Source organism: Salvia hispanica, chromosome 3 (assembly GCF_023119035.1).
Source record: "Salvia hispanica cultivar TCC Black 2014 chromosome 3, UniMelb_Shisp_WGS_1.0, whole genome shotgun sequence".
NCBI lineage: Eukaryota > Viridiplantae > Streptophyta > Magnoliopsida > Lamiales > Lamiaceae > Salvia > Salvia hispanica.
In genome coordinates, this window is record NC_062967.1 from 2,109,305 (window position 1) to 2,124,459 (window position 15,155).

The 15,155-nt window shown below is 34.5% G+C and overlaps 4 protein-coding genes and 1 long non-coding RNA gene across 7 annotated transcripts in view; 1 reads left to right on the forward strand and 4 right to left on the reverse strand.

Moving 5' to 3' along the window:
• LOC125214820 (amino acid permease 8-like) overlaps positions 1-1,548 on the reverse strand; it is a 1,683-nt gene extending 135 nt beyond the window's left edge. The window contains exons 1-5 of the mRNA XM_048115984.1: positions 1,376-1,548; positions 793-1,020; positions 554-647; positions 236-453; positions 3-85 (exon numbers count right to left, since the gene is read on the reverse strand). Coding sequence (XP_047971941.1) covers positions 3-85; positions 236-453; positions 554-647; positions 793-1,020; positions 1,376-1,478 — 726 coding nt within the window. The 5' untranslated portion in view covers positions 1,479-1,548. The remainder of the gene's footprint in view (positions 1-2; positions 86-235; positions 454-553; positions 648-792; positions 1,021-1,375) is intronic.
• A 1,864-nt stretch (positions 1,549-3,412) lies between these two features.
• Positions 3,413-5,933, reverse strand: LOC125212482 (mitochondrial import inner membrane translocase subunit TIM17-2-like). 2 transcript variants are annotated; one of them, XM_048112670.1, is made up of 3 exons: positions 5,786-5,933; positions 4,437-5,225; positions 3,413-3,635 (listed from the first exon to the last, which is right to left on the reverse strand). In XM_048112670.1, exon 2 carries the CDS (start codon positions 5,133-5,135, stop codon positions 4,452-4,454), a length of 684 nt encoding a protein of 227 aa, XP_047968627.1. In that variant the 5' UTR covers positions 5,136-5,225; positions 5,786-5,933; the 3' UTR covers positions 3,413-3,635; positions 4,437-4,451. The 2 variants fall into 2 exon arrangements, with proteins under 2 accessions (XP_047968627.1, XP_047968628.1); XM_048112671.1 differs by having other exon boundaries at positions 4,428-5,225.
• Positions 5,934-5,963: 30 nt separating this feature from the next.
• LOC125212485 (signal recognition particle 19 kDa protein) lies at positions 5,964-8,060 on the reverse strand. Its single transcript, XM_048112674.1, has 4 exons — positions 7,938-8,060; positions 7,358-7,543; positions 7,164-7,263; positions 5,964-6,257 (listed from the first exon to the last, which is right to left on the reverse strand). Exons 2-4 carry the CDS (start codon positions 7,532-7,534, stop codon positions 6,127-6,129), a joined length of 408 nt encoding a protein of 135 aa, XP_047968631.1. The 5' UTR covers positions 7,535-7,543; positions 7,938-8,060; the 3' UTR covers positions 5,964-6,126.
• Positions 8,061-10,681: 2,621 nt separating this feature from the next.
• LOC125212484 (cell division control protein 2 homolog A-like) lies at positions 10,682-14,109 on the forward strand. Of its 2 annotated transcripts, XM_048112673.1 has the most exons (10): positions 10,682-10,800; positions 11,520-11,528; positions 11,609-11,793; positions 12,047-12,167; positions 12,421-12,594; positions 12,927-13,090; positions 13,205-13,292; positions 13,379-13,432; positions 13,718-13,811; positions 14,041-14,109. In XM_048112673.1, the coding sequence occupies exons 2-9, from the start codon at positions 11,520-11,522 to the stop codon at positions 13,805-13,807; spliced, it is 885 nt and encodes a 294-aa protein (XP_047968630.1). In that variant the 5' UTR covers positions 10,682-10,800; the 3' UTR covers positions 13,808-13,811; positions 14,041-14,109. The 2 variants fall into 2 exon arrangements, with proteins under 2 accessions (XP_047968630.1, XP_047968629.1); XM_048112672.1 differs by having other exon boundaries at positions 13,718-14,109.
• Positions 14,110-14,793: 684 nt separating this feature from the next.
• LOC125210588 lies at positions 14,794-15,155 on the reverse strand. Its single transcript, XR_007174378.1, has 2 exons — positions 15,108-15,155; positions 14,794-15,024 (listed from the first exon to the last, which is right to left on the reverse strand). It is a non-coding gene; the product is annotated as an uncharacterized LOC125210588 (long non-coding RNA).

A 15,155-nucleotide genomic window follows, 5' to 3' on the forward strand; every position in this document is an offset into this window, starting at 1 on the left:
GCTCTAAACATTCTCCAAATCTTCTCAGCTGCTGTTAGACCGGCTCCGATCTCTACACCCGTGAGCGAGGTTCTTCCCCCGTCCCCTGCTCGAGCCAAGAACCATGTTACTAACGCAGATTTTTCAAATAAATGAGTCGTTGATCAATTAAACTATCAAAATCAATATTTCAAGGTCATTTAGGCCAATCAACCACTAGAAAACAGAGTTCACAGAAAAGGGATCCATTCATAACCTGAAACAACTTTTGCAAAGGCGAGCCCTACGCCTATAGACGAGTATGCAAAAGACATGATGGCTGCAACGACAGAGAGCATCGACAGCTTGTGGAAGTTGGGGATTTGAGACAGGAAAATCTCGAGAACTCCCAATCCTATCATATATGGATTGTGAGAAACACTGCATGAAACCTCGTGGCCTCGGCTATGGAAGCAATCCGACTTCTGGATTGCACTGAAGAACACCAAACCATAACAAAGATCATCTCATAAGTTATAACGAAGATCAGCACCGTCTCATGACAGATTTTCGACAAATTTTTCATCATACTTACGCCATACTTATCGATGCTGTGATGGTGTATCCGATCACCATCCCGGTTAAGTTCACATATTGAACCGTTGCACAAAACATATACATCACTTGACCTAAAAAATCGAGTAAAAATAATGTAACTTCAGAAAAGTTTCAAGATGAACCAAATAAATCCTATTTAGACAACACAAGTATACATGTAATTTCAAGTGTTATGTAAGTTAGAGATGTCTCAAAAGGAAACAAGAAATTTATTACCAAGGTTGTTCTTGACAACTTCCTTGTAAGTATAGTTGCGTTTTCCAGTAACTGGGGATCGATAGCAATCTGCGAGGAGGCTGCCCGTATATAATGTGATGCCGGAGAAAAGGACAAGAGTCGCAACACCGGCAATCCATCCAAGCTGTGCAACTCCCCATGCTAGTGAGAGAACTCCAGAGCCTATGATTGCTGTAATAATATGTGCACTTGCAGTCCAAACGTTTCCTATTTCGACAACACAAATGTATGTTATTTCAGCTGCTGTTTATGATGCATATATAAACATGATTTTGGATGTAATAATCTGTGCACAAATATGTAAGTTCAAGTGTTATGTAATAATGCATATGCAAACATAGTGTTAGATGTATTAATATGTACACATATTTTTTAGATGAAGTGATTTAGTAATGTGCATTAAGCCAATACATGAAGAAATTAACAACACCATAAACTCAAAACAGAGATAAAAGAGTGACAGACACCAATATTTCAACTATTCTCACTCTTCCTTACTCCATGAAAATAGTTCAAGCAAACAATTTTTCAAATTGAAATGATTTTATAGTAGTGTTTTTACCTGTTCTCTTAGGTTTCCCATCATCATCAAACTCATCATTTCCAAGTTTCTGAATTTCCAAACCAGATTCAGAGCTAAAAATCTGGTCTCCAAATCCCTGCATTATTAACTCTTACTCTTGCACTAAAATAAGTAACTTAGATTTTTTATTAGAGTTAATATGCTCTTGCAGTTGCTAGAAATTTTGAAACAAGAACACTAAAAATGCAGATTTTATAGACCTGCATGCACCAAATATACTGTATAATACTATTCCATAATCCCAATAAAATAATGAAAAAGTAGATATTGAGCAAATCTGAATAAAGGGAAAAAAGATGAAGAGGTGGGGTTTTTTAAAATTTACTTTATTTTCTTTTTAAAAAAGGGGAATTTTGGAAAATTTTAAAAACAATTGTAGTTCATGTGTTATCAAGATTGATGATAATTTCAGACTGCAGTGAAAGTTGAGACAAGTGTAAAGCGCACATTGTCTTTAATGCTGAAATGGAGAATCATTTCTTTATTTTTAAAGTGAAAAGAGATTTTAAATTATCGATGTACCCATTTTCAAGAAAAATGGTGAAATAAATGCTCATTTTGAATGGTAATATGCATCTTGAGGATTAAAATTCATATTCTGGATAAATTAATCTTTAGCTTAGTTTATTAGTACATTTGTTTTTTTCTTCTTCTGTACATATTGATATAAATTGTTGGAGATTAGTTTCAGCTCAATATGTTATGATGAGAAACCGACAGATTATTAAATCTTATTACTCCATAAAACTATGTTTAACAAATGATTTATTTGACCGAAAAAATTTGTACTAGTTGTGGGTTTTTTTTCAAAAGAGGATCAATAATATTTTCATTTATCATGTAGTGGTCATGATTGGAAATTTGGAACCCTCCAATCTAGAACTACTATTGATTAAAGAGAAATCGTCTTACTCAGTAGAAATTTTTCTTTTTCAAATTTTATATATTAATTTGGATGGTTTATATTAGAGCTACATAAAGCAAGAACGCAATGATGTATAATCTTGTAAATGGAGAATAAGCAATGATACGATCTCCTATGATTTCCTTTCGATAAGTATCATACCTTATAATATTTGCCATCAACCTCAAAAGGGCTAATTTTCGAGCTTTCTTCCTATAAATATATACTAGTAGCAATTGACCAATTAAAAGTTGATGAGACTCTTCAAATTTGTACAATTACAGTCACAATCCTTCACAACTTCTTCGTGCCTAGTGTTTGAATTAACTCCTTCCGATCGTATTTCTCCCAAAATGAAAGAGAAAAAAAAATTATTTTTCCGAAACTACGGTCTTAGACCCTTAATCAAAAAAATTCTTGTAATCGTGAAATAAGGAATTACATTTCCGGTTCTTTTCCCCGACCTTGCTACGATATTCACTTCTTAAAATATCCTACATAAATAGGAGATTCCGATAGTCGGAGAAAAGTAATTACAAGTTGAAGAGAATTTGTAGCAATTATATCATCTTTATCATGGTAATTATTTGCTTTTGAATAGACACTCATGAACACTGAATTGAAGAAAAAAGTGATGCCTTTCCCACCTAAACTTCAAACCCAAATATTTAGGTTACGAATAAATTGTTGATGACATGTCTAAAGAGCATTTACTTCCCTTGATAAGATAAAAATAATTGCACTTTCTTGGGTTGATTTTATATACAAAAAAAAAGTCCAATATAAATGAAATAATACTGAACAATACCAAATTCTGTTAAGATTTCCTTTTACTTGACTTTGTAACAAGATTCTTCAAAATAATGCAATCTGCATTTGCTGGTCTAAAAGAAGTAAACAATGCCAATGGATGCATGTGGATAAAATTAATCAATTTAACAACATTTTAATGATATTGTTATGTAACTCAAGGTACTTAAAAAGACAAGTTTTCCAAGGGAAGGGTGAAAGGAAAGAAATGGTAGTACAATAATTGGCTGAATAAATCTGGGAAACAAAAAAAGTTTGATCATGACCTAAAAATTCCTTGTTATAAGATCAAAACATATGTCTAATTGAAATATATTATGTTAGATATATTAAAGTGTCGAGTTCCTGAGCTAGCAAGCACATTTTAGATTCAAAATACAGACAGAGACGTATCAAGATTTATCAAAAAAAAACCAAAAAGACAGATGAAGCTGCTTTTATTACAAGTTTCAAGTGCTCTTATCATCAATCTCCGACCGTGCGTGGATCACAATGCTGAAACCCGACTACCATCAGCGGATAATCCTGCAGAGACACAAGAAGATCAAGCTATGTCACAATAGCATCATATAAGAAAAACATAAGAGTGTTTGAAATTGAATACTTAACATCATTTGCAATGGAAATAATGGTTTTTTCAGTCCTAAAATTTTTAATACAATTCGAACTCAAACCGCTGAACACGAGTTTCTCAACCCAAAACAATAGCTTCTGTAGCCATAGCTGATGAAGGAGCTGTTAAGCCAAAACACTTAGTTATGAGTGAGCTTGGTTTATGCCTTCTGTTAAGTCATCTTCCTAAGACATGAGTTTTTTCACCAGGAATCATTCTTGAAACATCCATTTTAATAGATAGCATTTCGGTTGTTTTACATTTAATAAAGTGTGTGTGATGGTGTGGCTGTGTGGGTGTCTCACAATGCCATAATACGGATGTTCCAAAGACACGACAATAAGGTACAAAAATTGAAGAGACATCATAATAAGTGGATACTGGATAGCATTCATACTGAATCTAATTTAGTGGGGATTTCAGATTTTCAAAGAATCAAAGCTCATCACTATCTCATCTCATGGCTATAATATATGCAACAAATCTAAGGCATGCCAGAAGGTCTTACCGATAAATGAAGTGATACTTAAACATAAATTTAATCAAATTTGAAAAAACAAAACTGAATATGCAGCTTAACAAAAGCCTATATCAAACAAATCCAGTATTGGATCCCAAAAACGTGACTAATTAACAATGCCAGATCAGAACCAATCAATCAACAGTTACATGTAATAGATGCTAAATGAAAATCATGATAGTACCTCACTTACCAAATATTCCCTTCATCATTTGTACTCGAACGTTGGAGGAGTTGGCGCATCAAAGCTCTCCAACACCTTCGTCTTACTTCCATCACCCGGCGCTGCCTCTTCCTTCTGACCAAATAGGCCTCCAAACCATGACGAAGAAGATGGCGTCGGCGATGAGGAAGAAGAAGATCCTGCACCCATGCTGTCAACACTAACTGGAGGCTGACCAGGCATTTGACCGGGATATCCAGGCATACCAGTCACGTTTGGAACGGGATCCTCCATGGGAGGTAAGTTTTGTGGTGCACTCATCACTTTGTTCAACATTATCCCAGCTCCCTCAATCAAAGCAAGTAAAACGCCACCAAACAATGCTGACCGAGAAGCAGCACCCATTCCCTGACGCATCTGCAGAAAGCCTCCCGTTGCTGCACCTGCTATGATCGAGTTCCATGGATCCTCTTTCTGCCGCAGGTACACCATGGTACAGTCAAAGGTGGAAAAGAGCCCACCCCACACTGCAAAACTCCCACCAACACGAGGGGCATTCATGCGAACTGCTTGAGAACCCCCGATCAGACGCTCACCTTTGGGAGAGTTATAGGTACCTTTCAAGAAATGGAAGGCTGCACCACCAACAGCCCCCATCCCAAAAGCTCCACCTACGTCATCAAGGATACGATCCGGGCAAGGCTCTCTAGATGTTTCCGGAGTGCCCATAGATCAATTCCGGCAAGCCAACAAGATAAAACGTACAACAATATTCCTAACACTTGTTTCCGGCAAATCAAATTATCTCGATCGCCTCCCCTATAATTAACACGAATTAGCCCACTTCAAAAGCAAAACGTATATGCTCGTTTGAATGATTATATAATGTGTAATTATCAATTCCACACAAGAAAGATCAAGCTACTTTTCCATAAAAATTCATTCATCACAACACACGCACACAACATAGTAATAAAAAACTTGACTAAAAACTCAATTGATTATCAATTCAGTGAATCCCTAAACAAAACAACACATACATTTCGCTAAATTCCAGACATTGAAAGAACTATTCGTTTCATTCAAAATATTTCAACAATTTTAAAAAATCACAACGAGCTGAAAAAACAACTAAAAATGGAGATCAGCAAAATCAAATCCGAATATTTTGGAGTGAAGAAATCTAACATAGTATTTGATATCACAAAAATTTCAGTCCACCAATTAATTATCCGATAGGTTAATGGGAGAACTATAGCTAAAAATAAACAAAACATCATAAACGAGAAAATAATGCATTCGTATATTGAGCGGCGATGAATTCAACAGCCAAAACAGGAAAAGAAGAAAGAAAGAGCTGGGAATCAAGTAGAATTTACCTCAGAATGCGTCGTTTGGTGGGGTTTTGGACGACACTTCAAGGGTGAAGGGTTTAGGGGAAAGCCGGTGACAGAGATTTCGAGAGGAGAGAGAGAGAGAGTTTATAATTTGGATTTGGGCTTCACAGTTTTAGTTTTGGATTTGGGCTTCGCCTATAATTTTTAACTACTGATTATTATAATTATTTTTTTCAACCAAAAATGTAGTACAATAAACAATAGTAATTTAGTTAGAGCAGCTACAAATTGACATTTGAACAATCCACCATTAAGAAGTACAACACCATCTCCAAAAATGTCTCACAACACAGCATGGGAAGTGTGCAGAGCCACACTATGTTCTACCGCTTCTTCTTTCCACCCTTTCCAGATTTAGAAGAGCCGGCTGCAGCTGATGAGGCAGCCTCCTGTTTCTTCGTTCGACCCGGATGTCGAGGAACCAGCTCTGCAACTTGAAGCATTAGTTGCTTCCCTGAAACACAGCAGGAGATCGAATTAGCAAGTCCAGGACAGAGCTCATGGTATTAATGCGAGTAACCAATCATCATGACAGAAAACACACATAACAATGACATAATAAGAGGAATTTCTTCAAAATTCCACTAGACGAAAGCCTAGGACAAGTTACTCCAGAAAACAGTGGTGGAACAGGAACGAGAGTAAGAACAAACACCTCTCTTCTATTCAATAAGCAAGCACAAAGGGAAGAAACTGTTTTTGCATTAAAAATTGCTTTGAAATTGTGTTGAAAACTTGAAACAACTACTTTGAGATATGAAAAAAAAATGGTTTGTCAATTTTACTAGTCGAAAAAGTACCCAGACAGCCATGGTGGTGCAGATCAATAAAACAACCCGTTTAGATACTTATGTCCTTCACTGAGATGATTCTCTAAATAGGCAACCACATATCCTCGAAACACAATTCATTGTTATAGAAAACTGTTACTGTAAATGTGCCTAACATCCTTTTCATTGTCTGCCTGATTCCTTTCATGAATACTTAATGAAGCACTTTCAATAAGAGATTTTGTGTTTCAAATGTAAGTGAATACAATTAACCATGCTGTGCAGAGCAACACGGTGGAGAGCATGCCCGTGACAAGTGAGTTAGTGACACACCAATAAGAAAAATTCCCGACTTCCCTTTAATATGGCCGCCAGAAAAATTACTCCTCAGGCAACAACCCCCTACTCTAATACACTGTACCAATCTCATAAGATATCATAGACCTTTACCATGCTATCATCAACCACAGACAAATGAAATCGAAATACAAAAAGACAATCATCCCAAATTCCAAATTAGACGGAAAACACCATAGCAAAGGTAAAAAAAATGCTGCAAACACACAACAAGACCAGAGGGGACTACTTACTCGAAGTAATAGCTGGATTAGAGAAGCTACCATCTGCCTTTTTCAACATCACTCTCACTCTACCTCTTTGCATAAAATCTCGAGGGTATGCCTTCTCAGTCTGATGTGAAAGTAAAATCCAATCAAACCAATCCAATTTACTATATATCAAAAGATAAACTAACAACAACAAGAAACTAATCAGAGGAGCATACCTCAATCACACAGGGGATTTTCAGGTGAGTGCAGCAATCATAAACCTCGGCACATGTAGGATTTTCACAAGCTTTGCTGGCATTAATTCTCCGCCCCTCGGCTAGGGTTTTCTTCGAATTTATGTAAATTGGATACAAGATCACCCATTTCTTAATATTCTGCAAATCGGCATCCATAATTTTGTCCTAAAATAAGAGAAAAGTAAATCAATTCAATATACGATAAAGTAATCCCTAAAATTTGCATCAATGAGCACAGTAAACTGATCAATGCATGTCAATTCTGAACTTTTCACAATTCCTCTATCAGAATCAACTCTCGCAAAAAATCGAGTTACACACAATTACAGATCAATCAAGACAGGCGAATTATATTCCCGTTCAGTTCTGAATCTCCTCAACTACGTCATAAAGTAATCTATAAATATCGACGGCGTGATACTCCAATCAATTATTCACCACATCTTATTAATTTGATTTGGAACGGAAAAACAAAAACAAAACCGAAGATCAAAGAATAAAATATAGATTTTGCACCGATCGCTCCGAAGAAACAGGGAGAATTGAATTGGCGATTTACCTCAGGCGGCAGCGCGACGGGGGTTTTTGAGAAATCTGGAGAGGAACGCCGGTGGTGGTGTGAGAAGTTTTAGAGAGAGAATTGGTAGTCTTTTCGTTATTGGGCCTCAACTTTGGATGATAATGGGCTTTTTATGAGATTGAAAAAATATATTGATAATAATAATCATTTGGAGTAAATCACAAACTTGTTGTAATTAATCTTATAATCTTTAAATCATACTAATATTTTTAATTTATTTGAAATTATTCCACTATAATAAAATGAAAATTAATCTGACAATAAATTCATTTCATCTCAGATAAATCAACACTTTTTTAACTTAAAACTCAAAATAGAATGACGAGGTTCTATGTCAAACTATTAGTTTCAATTTTTACCATTGGAAAAACTGCAATAATTAATAAATTGTGATTTTTTATTTAAAAATTTTATTTAAAAATAATGAGATTGAAACATAAATTATTCACATAAAAATTAGCAACCAGAATCCAATAGGAAAATCTTTCAAAATAAAAAGGAAAGGAAGAACTACTATGTAAATTACTGTTGAAGAATAATTATAAATTACTTCTACCAAATCCAAAATACAATGACAAAGTATGACTATATTTAATTCCTCAAATCTTTTTAAGGAACGACCTGTCTTTTTAAGGACAGTGCAATTACTTGCATCGAAATCTCAATATATTTTGTCAATTTAAATAATATAATTCTAAAATACGATTCAATTCCCATAAAATCAGAGACGGATCCAGGAATTTATATGAAGAGGGGCAAAAATATACATATATAGACAAAATTTAAGAGATTTAAGAAGGGCAATTAGTGAGAAATTTGAGGTGGGATATGTGATGAAATTTGAGGTGGGATATTTGCTCATGCTAACTAGTAGTTGGATCCGTCTGTGCATAAAGTTATTATTTTATTTTATTCATGACAAGAAAGTTGAGTCACTTTTTTTAAAAAATATATACAATAAATAGTTAAAGTGGATAAATAGTAAAGCAAAAGCAATAATAATGTAGATAGGAGTAAGTATAATTATTATTTTATTCGAATAGCGAAAATTGTTTTTAGCCATTATTAAATAATTGTCTATAAAATTACAAAAATAGTTCAACTCTAATACAACTAATATTTTTTTCTCTGGCCGGTAGTTAGCTTAACGACAACTACATGCAGAGAAGATCTTCTGCCAACAGTCGTTGTGATTAAAATAAATGTATGTTAGAGTTTCATAAGTGCATGAACGACTTGCTAGTGGGTACTGGAAGTCGATGGATACAGCCTTAAATAGATAGTATAGTGGATATGAAATTGGTCTATCACATAAAATATTCCTTGGCGTCCATGAAACAGCCTTCAAATACATGCTATGGTTGCTACTTATGATATACAAGGAAAACCGAAGTGGCCAAGGTATTGGTGTATGCTACATATAATATACAAGGCCAATAGAGTTGTAGAAATTACAAGTGTACGAATAAGTGTAGACGATCATACTAATCGATTCTTAAATACAAATAGCATTTCAATATAAAAGAATATAAGTCTATTGATAATGGAAACAGAAAATAAATATATTTAAAATGGAAAAAGAGAAAAAAGAGAGAAAAGGGAAAAAGAACGAATCATGGGAAATAGTTGGAAACGTCGTTTTTGCCTTCATTTATACTTGGACCATAAATTTAATTAATGGTCCAACTTATTTACAAGGACAACAACCTTACATAGCATTTTCCAGATTTTGATTTTTTTCTATATCAAATAATTGTATATCAATAATTACAATAAAACTATAATTGACATTGGAGATTGAGAATATTGCTTTGTTTTTTGGATAAAAAAATTTAAGTCTTTGACTCTTTGGTCAAAACACTGACATTTCCTGTCATGGGCCTTGTGTGGGCTTGATCTTGTTTTAAGGAGTAATTGATACTACTACTAGTTAATGATTTTAAGTTTATTAAAAATTTATTGAGTACCAATTTAAGTAGGGTGATCGAGTGACACGTGACTCGTCCGTCCTTAGTTATGAGAGGAACGATCCCTACTTTTGGGTATAAATCCTTGATAATTACCAAAAAGAAAATATATTTATTGAATACCCATATTAGAAATTTGGTGGAGGAAACTTTAATTGGATAAATTTACTTTGCAGAAAATCACATGCAAATAGCAGAGAATGATTTATAAGCATAGAAGTCAGAAGAATAACATAAACTAAACCAGTATAAAATATTTTCGTCGATAAAAATAGTCTTACTTTTACTTTTTGGTTTATCCAACGAATTAGTATTTTTATTTATAATAAAATAGATTTTGTTTTTTCCTCTTCATCTCTCTTACTTTATCAAAATTTCTATGAAATTATGTCGTCCACTATTTTCGTGAACGAATTTATATAGTACTCCTACTCCATAGCAATATCATTCCACACATAAATTATTAACCTACCCAGCAATCAATTTAATTATCGAAAATATGATTGATATGATAAAAATTGTTAACAATATTAATAATGTAGATATTCATTTATAATCCCACAAGTATTGGAATATAGCATACTGTGTGATTACTTTTTTCTCAAATAACTATATAGGTATGAAAATAATTAGTAAATATATTTGCTAAAAAGAAAGAAAAAGAAAAAGTAAAAGCAAAGAAAGTGACCTGACTTACCCTTTGGTCAAAACGTTCAACCAATGGATGCACAGTAAAATGGAGGAGAAAAATTAATTCAAAGCTTAGCCAACCCTATATAAAAGCTCAGGCGAGGGTAAACTGCAGTAAACTAAGTCCATTCCCTCCCTTTTTACTTGCTCCATTTCTCTCTCGCTCTGCAATTCACCGATCTCTGGTACGTAAACACGCCATGATTTATGAAGTTTTTTTCTGCTTGCTTTTGCATTTAATCAAAATGCAACTAAGTTAACCGTGTTTTTTTCTCGCATCATCTGATTTTTTAATGCTCGTGTGTGTTTTTTTATTTTTTATTTACTTGCTTTGACTGATTAGCTTTGATTGATCTTGTTCGTGTATATTAACCGGTGAATTTGTGGATGCGACGGTGACTCATACCAATCGGTTGCTTTTTACTGAATCGAGTATTGATTTGCGGTTGATCTGTGTAGCTGCTTTAATTTTGCTTTATTTTCTCGAAATGAAGAGAATGCATGCCGATTTTAGTAATTTTTGTGCTGCTTCGGTAGTTTCTATGCCGGAATTTTACTCTTGACGCGAATCAATGCCATATCTGTTTGTTATTTTGCTAGCATTGTGTGCTAGATAGATACATTGGATATGGAATTTGTTTCATGATGGTTTATGTGTGATTGAATGGTTGAAATTGACTTCAAGTCACGGATCTATGTGATTTATGGAAACATGAAGATATCTTGCCTACTATAGTTGATTTCAACACTGTTTTTATGAGAAAACTTTGCTGATCAAGTATAAATATCCATGAGATGTGCTACTTTCTTATAGAATTATTTGCGTTACGCACACTTGTGCATTGTGTACTGACATTTCCTTTGTCCTTCCTCAACTGATGGTGAATTAAATCAATGGTGACAGATGGAGCAGGTGATTCTCGTTCTCACTAATTTCCGCATTAGTAATGTTATGTTATTTGTGGTCCTGATCATTTATGATTTGTGGTGCAGTATGAAAAAGTGGAGAAGATTGGCGAGGGAACATATGGAGTAGTATATAAAGCTCGTGATCGTGTAACTAATGAAACCATTGCGCTGAAGAAAATTAGGCTGGAGCAAGAGGATGAGGGGGTGCCAAGCACTGCTATCAGAGAGATTTCTCTTTTAAAAGAGATGCAGCACGGAAATATTGTGAGGTATGATGAAAACACAGTTTGGCTGCTTAGCAAATTAGATTCTCACAAAAGAATATACTAACAAAGAAGTGAAAGCAGGGAATTCAATGCGCACATATATGCCATTATCTGGTTTAGATAACCTCATTGAAAGTTCTGTTTCTTCCGTATGACATTATACTCTAGATTACCTTATTTTTGCTTCATTATACAATGTAGCTATCTCCGATTTCCAGGGTTGTGCTCTAAACTATCTCTCATGCTGGTGTTGCAGGTTGCAGGATGTGGTGCACAGTGAGAAGCGTTTGTATTTGGTATTCGAATATTTGGACTTGGATTTAAAGAAACACATGGATTCTTGTCCAGAATTCTCACAGGATCCTCGTCTCATAAAAGTGAGTTGACTTCACTTCAGTCTGCCTTTTCTTTTATCTATTGAAGACTGCTATATTTAAATAGAGTACTCCGTATTAAATTTGAACCATGCAAGTATATATATAGAAGAAAATTTTCACTCTGAGACTAGATAGAAATAAGTAAATAACAATATGTGCATGTTTTCATAAAGTTATAATACGTCATACAGTGTTTTGAATAGTCTTTTACTAGCAAATTAATATTATTACTAAGTTGGCTTCGCTCTTGCAGACGTTTCTGTACCAAATACTACGTGGAATTGCCTATTGTCATTCTCATCGCGTACTTCACCGAGACTTGAAACCTCAAAACTTGCTGATAGATCGACGTACCAATTCACTGAAACTTGCTGACTTTGGACTGGCCAGAGCATTTGGTATTCCTGTCAGGACATTTACACATGAGGTAGATGCTTCAAAATATGATACTATTATGGCAGGCTTTTCTACAAAAAAAAAAACCTTTGACTGCCTCAATTGCGTGGTTTGTAATTGTGACTTGGGAGAATTGTTTCTGATCTTCTAAAACAAGACTTCATGAGAACCCCAATCTTGAAAAACTGCTTCATAGTATTCTATTCTGGTCTTTATTCAACCTTATCCCTTTCCAATTTCACTGGGTGTATATCTCAAATAAAATTGGGCCAGAAGTTTCACATAATAGTCTATGATCATCTTAAAACTGACTCAAGAAAGGATCTCTTACAAGCTGGCCGATACATTTTCTCTCTTTTGTAGGTTGTGACTCTATGGTACAGGGCTCCAGAGATACTCCTAGGATCGAGACACTATTCTACTCCCGTTGATGTGTGGTCAGTTGGCTGTATATTTGCTGAGATGGTAAACAAGCATGCATTGTTTCCTGGGGACTCTGAAATTGATGAACTGTTCAAAATTTTTAGGTGATACATCTGGAACAACAAATCATTGTTCACAATCATCAACTTTTCCTTCCACTACCGAGTTTCATTCTATACCAAAGTTACCTATTTATGCTTTGTATTAACATAATGCAGGGTCGTGGGCACCCCAACTGAAGACACATGGCCAGGAGTAACATCCCTGCCCGATTTTAAATCATCATTTCCAAAGTGGCCATCCAAGGTGATTAGTCTACACATCTACATTTTCAGCCCCTTCCTCTGAAACTATCAGATTATTGAAGTTTTAATTGATATCTCTGTTTGCAGGATCTGGCAACCGTGGTACCAAATCTCGATTCATCTGGCCTTGACCTCCTTCGTGTAAGTTGCTTGGAACAATATTAATGAAAATTTTCTAATTTCTTCACATAGTATTACAACTTCAAATGAAGATTACATTGCTCAATCCTTCACTTTGTTTTTCATTAAAGTGGTTTGCCTTTGGGTATCACTGGCATGAAATTTGATCTACATTCGTTTTTGAGTTTTAATTTAATTTTGACCTCCTTTTACATCTGTTAAGATTAGCAATCTACATTTTATATAATCAAATACTAAAAGATAGTGTGATGTTAGCATAACTAATGTATAGTTTCTCTCTTGCAGAAAATGCTCTGCCTAGATCCGAGCAAAAGAATCACGGCAAGGGCTGCTCTTGAGCACGAGTACTTCAAGGATATTGACTTTGTTCCTTAATAAGGTATTATCCGCATCCCGGTGCAAATGTATATTATGTTGTGCATCTGTGAGGTTATAATGGATCAGATACGAAACACATGATATCCGGGTGATTCTACCTCCTTGTTTTTTGATTTCTCGGGTTGTTCTGGGCAAAGCAACTCTGGATTTAACAGTAGCTCGTTCTCTAACTTGCTAATGGCCCTCCTTGTGTGGTTTTGATTGCTTCATTTTTGTCGGGTTTGTTGTAGGATCGGGATGTTGCAAGACGTTTTAAATTTGGTTTGCTCTATAGTAAAGTACATTATGGTGTTGCCTTCTGCAGTTTTTCAACATACTACTTAAAATAATCACAGTGCGCATGTTTGGACATTTTCGTTCATTGAATTCAATCCCTAGATAAATTATCTATCCTAGGAAACATGTACTCCGTAATAAAAATATTCACACTTCTGCCATGATTTTTAACACTTTTTTGGAATAACTTCATTAAATCTACAACAAACTCACGGGCGAGGGGTGATCGTAAATCAGATTTCAAAATTTAAACTTGAATGGTGAATTGCAATAAGAAATTTATATATTCCTTTGAAATCGACAACTCTTAGTCTTAGTCTTAGTCTTTTTTAAATGTAGAAATTATTGAAACTATTTTCCTTGATTCATCTCTTCACAGTTCAATCAGGAATAGTTCTTATTCAATTATTCTGCCTTTTTGTAGTAAGTTGAGATTGGTCCTTCACAAAAAATGCCTTGAGCCACATTCTCCTATAATTGAAAGAAAATTTTTCATCGTCGAAAGCAGGATCTGTATCAAGTTCATAGCGAACTTTGTAAAAATAAATGTCTTACTTGATGCATGTTTTAAAAAATGTAAAAAAATTAATATAATTTAAATCCTACTTTTATAAATTAATTAATTGATAAAAAGTTCATTTATTAAAAATATTACAAATAAAATGAGATATTTATTCCAAAATGACTATGAGAAATAAACACGAGAATGTACGGAAACTGATCATCCGTATTCACCTGGTCAAAAGTTATTTCCATTCTACTGATAGTAACATTTTACTTATTCAGTGAAAAGTTATTTCATTCTAAGAAAGTACAAACATTTACATATATAGTCAACAGTTTTTCATTCTACTAGTAACGTTCACTTATTTGGCATCACCATCATTCCTCCGCATTGTGGCTTTGACGTAGGCGAGTTAACGAGCTTCTCTTGCAAGCTGAATCACGAAAAGGAAAAACCGCGTTTAGTTTGTAGACATACAAATGAAATCTATACACAAAAACTTAAAACAAGGAAGACCTGAAAATAGTTCTCAAGCTTCCTCTTGAGGGTTGCATGCTCTTGTTT

Coding starts and splice junctions, on each gene's coding strand:
- LOC125212482 (XM_048112670.1), bottom strand. CDS start 5,135: ATGGGCACTCCGGAAACATCTAGAGAGCCTTGCCCGGATCGTATCCTT.
- LOC125212485 (XM_048112674.1), bottom strand. CDS start 7,534: ATGGATGCCGATTTGCAGAATATTAAGAAATGGGTGATCTTGTATCCA. Junction 7,264..7,357: donor AAATCCCCTGTGTGATTGAG/GTATGCTCCTCT, acceptor CTTTCACATCAG/ACTGAGAAGGCATACCCTCG. Junction 6,258..7,163: donor TAATCCAGCTATTACTTCGA/GTAAGTAGTCCC, acceptor GCTGTGTTTCAG/GGAAGCAACTAATGCTTCAA.
- LOC125212484 (XM_048112672.1), top strand. Junction 13,091..13,204: donor GAACTGTTCAAAATTTTTAG/GTGATACATCTG, acceptor AACATAATGCAG/GGTCGTGGGCACCCCAACTG. Junction 13,293..13,378: donor TTCCAAAGTGGCCATCCAAG/GTGATTAGTCTA, acceptor CTCTGTTTGCAG/GATCTGGCAACCGTGGTACC.